Here is a 2,400-nt window from a genome sequence, read left to right on the forward strand (position 1 = left end):
TCAAACATGTTTCATTTCCTGAGGATTTACTCCCAGATAATTCAGGATATTTGTCCAGATAATGGTAGAAAAAGAAAGATGACCTTACGTATAAAGCCCACACAATTAAAATACAAGCAAAAAAGCATGTTTTACTTTGATGAATTTTTAAATATATTTTATCTAAATAACATAATTAACTAATAAATAGTTTTTAATTTTCAAAGTATCACTGAAATATTTTAAATCATTACTGGTAAAATATATAATTGTTCCCATTATTCCCATGATAAAATTATTCCACAATAGATTCATCAAATACTAATGAAACTAATGAAAATGATAAAGATGCTTAATTTAATACATCAAGAATAACTAATATTCTATTCATATCAATTTATTTTTTAGTAAATTTTATATTATTGTGATCATACTGTTAGTTTTTCACCAAAATTTATGTTTTCTTTCTTTCAGATACATAATTCATTTGCATATAACATACACCAAACTCAAACATATGGAAAGCCAGAGAAACATCTCAGAATTTATTCTTCTAGGTCTTTCTTATGACCAAAGTACACAGACGTTTTGCTTTGTGCTCTTCTTATTCTGTTATGTTGCCCTGTTGGTAGGAAACCTTCTGATCCTTATCTCCATTCGAAGCAGTCGTCTTTATAACCAGCCAATGTACTATTTCCTCAGCCATTTATCTTCAATGGACATCTGCTATACCTCTAGTGTTACCCCCAAATTAATTGCTGACTTGCTAGGGGGGACAAAAACTATTTCCTATGGTAGTTGCATGTTACAGCTCTTTGCCATGCACTTCTTTGGCCCTATTGAGGTCTTCATTCTTACTGCTATGGCTTTTGATTGCTATGTTGCCATCTGCAAACCTCTCCACTACATGATTATCATGAACAGGACAAAATGTGATCTCCTACTTCTGGCTGCTTGGGCTGGTGGGGCTGTCCACTCCTTTCCTCAATTATCTATGGCAGTCCAGTTGCCATTTTGTGGTCCTAATGAAATTGATCACTATTTTTGTGATATCTTCCCTTTACTAAAAATTGCTTGTACTGATACCTACATCATTGGTGCCCTGGGGGTTGCCAATTCAGGTATATTTAGCTTAGTTTCCTTTGTTGTCTTATTTGTTTCTTATGTCTTTATACTATTTACTTTACGAAATCACTCAGCTGAGGGAAGGCGCAAAGCCCTCTCTACTTGTGGGTCTCATATCACTGTGGTCATCCTATTTTTTGTGCCTACAATCTTTATCTACCTTAGACCTCCTACTACTTTCCCTGAGGACAAAATATTTGCGCTATTTTATACCATCATTGCTCCTATGTTCAATCCCTTAATTTATACATTAAGAAATACAGAGATGAAAAACACCATGAGAAAAGTTTGGTGTCAGGTATTATTTTCAAAGGAAGCCCACAATTAATTTGAAGAAGCTTATAGCTAAGCATCTTTATAAAAGAAAAAGACTTTATGCAAATGAAAAAGTGAAGAACTAGCTCATAGATTTTATATTCCATCACTACATTGAAGGGAATGAATGAGAGAAATAGCACTTAGAAATTTAAAGGAATGACTAAACAAATACTAATTTTCACACACCAAAATTAATTAGAAACTTAGTTAACTTTATAGAGTAGAGTAATAAGATGGTGTAGGGAGGGTTACCTGCAAGGAAAAACCATCTGGGCCAAAGTAAATAAGGCAATGCCATATTAATTAATGAATTACAATGAATTACAATTTTATTGATGATTTTATTAAAAACTCTGGAGTTGGGCAGCCTGGTGGTGTAGTGGTTAAATTCATGCACTCTGCTTCAATGGCCTGGGGTTTGCGGGTTCACATCCTGGGTGTGGATCTACACCACTACACCACTCATCAAGCCATGCTGTGGCGGTGACCTACATACAAAAAGTAGAGGAAGATTGGCAACAGATGTAAGCTCAGGGCCAATCTTCCTCAGCAAAAAACAAACAAACAAAATCTCTGGGCTTAGGAGCCAGATGGCATAGTAATACACATTCTGTGGTAGTGGAGAAGTTGAAATCTATAACTAAAATAATATCTTTACATTTCTGATAGAACAGTCACATATACATCCTTTAGTTGCATTCAGAAATCAGTTATGCAACAAAGAAATCAGTGTAGTAGAGCTTGTCTTAAAGTGATTCCTGGGAGTCAATCCTCCTGACTTCACACTGAAAAATATTAATAACTAGTAAAGACAGATCAAAAATCCACATTTCAGAATGCTGGAAACATAATTACTATTATTCCACCTATTGATTAGAATTTAAGAACACTTCCCATAAAACTTAGGGAACTGAATAATAAAATGTAAGTGTCAATAGTACCCTATCTGCCTAAAATTGAGAAGTAAATGGCAAGTCA

At 34.2% G+C, this 2,400-nt stretch overlaps 1 protein-coding gene across 1 annotated transcript; it reads left to right on the top strand.

The window, feature by feature from the left end:
• The first annotated feature begins 496 nt into the window (after positions 1–496).
• Positions 497–1,437, top strand: LOC101405479 (olfactory receptor 4P4-like). The gene is given in 2 exon segments (XM_004443484.2): positions 497–1,390; positions 1,393–1,437. Coding segments are annotated over 2 exon segments (939 nt in total).
• Positions 1,438–2,400: the final 963 nt, after the last annotated feature.

The sequence above is a fragment of the Ceratotherium simum genome, chromosome 34, assembly GCF_057802395.1.
Source record: "Ceratotherium simum simum isolate JZ-2026a chromosome 34, ASM5780239v1, whole genome shotgun sequence".
NCBI classification, from domain to species: Eukaryota; Metazoa; Chordata; class Mammalia; order Perissodactyla; family Rhinocerotidae; genus Ceratotherium; species Ceratotherium simum.